This window comes from Entamoeba dispar, genomic scaffold (genome assembly GCF_000209125.1).
Source record: "Entamoeba dispar SAW760 scf_1105229461357 genomic scaffold, whole genome shotgun sequence".
NCBI lineage: Eukaryota > Evosea > Mastigamoebida > Endamoebidae > Entamoeba > Entamoeba dispar.
Window position 1 is genome coordinate 1 of NW_001854652.1, and position 1,243 is coordinate 1,243.

The 1,243-nt window shown below is 24.1% G+C and overlaps 2 protein-coding genes across 2 annotated transcripts, besides 2 other annotated features; both read left to right on the forward strand.

Annotated features, from left to right (window-relative positions):
* Positions 1 to 89: 89 nt before the first annotated feature.
* Positions 90 to 536, forward strand: EDI_191610 (uncharacterized protein; the record flags this gene model as incomplete). Its single annotated transcript, XM_001738427.1, has 1 exon — positions 90 to 536. One exon carries the CDS (start codon positions 90 to 92, stop codon positions 534 to 536), a length of 447 nt encoding a protein of 148 aa, XP_001738479.1.
* A 75-nt stretch (positions 537 to 611) lies between these two features.
* Positions 612 to 956, forward strand: EDI_191620 (uncharacterized protein; the record flags this gene model as incomplete). The annotated part of the gene is made up of 1 exon (XM_001738428.1): positions 612 to 956. The coding sequence occupies one exon, from the start codon at positions 612 to 614 to the stop codon at positions 954 to 956; it is 345 nt and encodes a 114-aa protein (XP_001738480.1).
* Positions 907 to 1,031: a microsatellite.
* Positions 989 to 1,170: a microsatellite.
* The last annotated feature ends 73 nt before the right edge of the window (positions 1,171 to 1,243 follow it).

The following is a 1,243-nucleotide window of genomic DNA, read 5'->3' on the forward strand; positions in this document are numbered from 1 at the left end:
GGAGAAGTATGAAAGGAACAGGAATTATTGTATTTCGACAAATAATGAAGAACAGATGTGAAGTTGATATCATTAAAAGATTCATTAAAATGGTCAAAGAGAATAAAGAAGAAGTCATTGGAGATGAAAAAGCAGAAATAGAATGGTGTTTAGCATATTTAAATAATAGAAGTAAAGAAAGTTATAGTAGAAAATTACATGAAGAATGTTTATATTGTTGTTATTTATATGATATTCTAAGTAAAACTAATAAAGAATATGAAGAAATGTATGAGAATCGAATAATGATTTGTTTATTGGGTGCATCAAGTGGAGTAGAAGGAATAGGAAAAGATGTGATTAATGAAGTAGAAGAAATGAAAGAAGAAGCAAAAAAGTGTCTTGAAGAAATAAGAAGAAAAGGAATTAACACAACAAATTCAATTGAAAAACTTGAAACAACAATAATCACAGTTGAAGTAAAAATATGTATTATCAAAGAAGAAGGAATAGATGAAGCAATTACAAAATTACTTAGAACAGGAACAAATAGTTGAGTACTTGAAATGGTTGGGATGAGTTGTATTGAAAATGGATATAAAACATATGGAATCAAATGTTTAAAGAGTGGTATGTCAATGATATGTAAAAGAAATGAAGTTGATGGTGTTAGATTATCACGAATTATTCGAGAAATAATAAATGAAAGTGAGGATGAAGAAATACTTGATATGATAGATAAAGCAATAACAATGATTAAAAGCACAGATGGAATATACCCGAAAAAAGAAATTGAGTGGTTAATGAGAATTAGTTGGAATAAAGGAAATAAAAGTAGATATAAACAAGATAATAGAAGAGCAAAAGAATGGTATAATAAAGCAATAACATTAAGTGAAAATATAGAAAGAAGAGATGAGATTATAGAAAAGATGAATAAAGAATATCAAATATTCATAAATGAAATAAATAAATGAAGTATTTTTAATAAGTTACAACGTAAAGAAATAATAAAGATAAAAATGATAAGAAAAACAAATAAACTAAATAAAAGATTTAAAAGAATACAACAAAATAAAATATACATTCTCAAATGGTTATAAAACAATAAAATAAGAAGAATATTAATAGTAAATAATCCAAAATGAAATAAAAAGAATGATAAATGAAATAATATAATAATATGAAATATCCTTTCTATCTACTTTCATCATTCTTTTTTCTTTCTACTACTCTACAAATTACAACTCTTATTTCTTGTTTA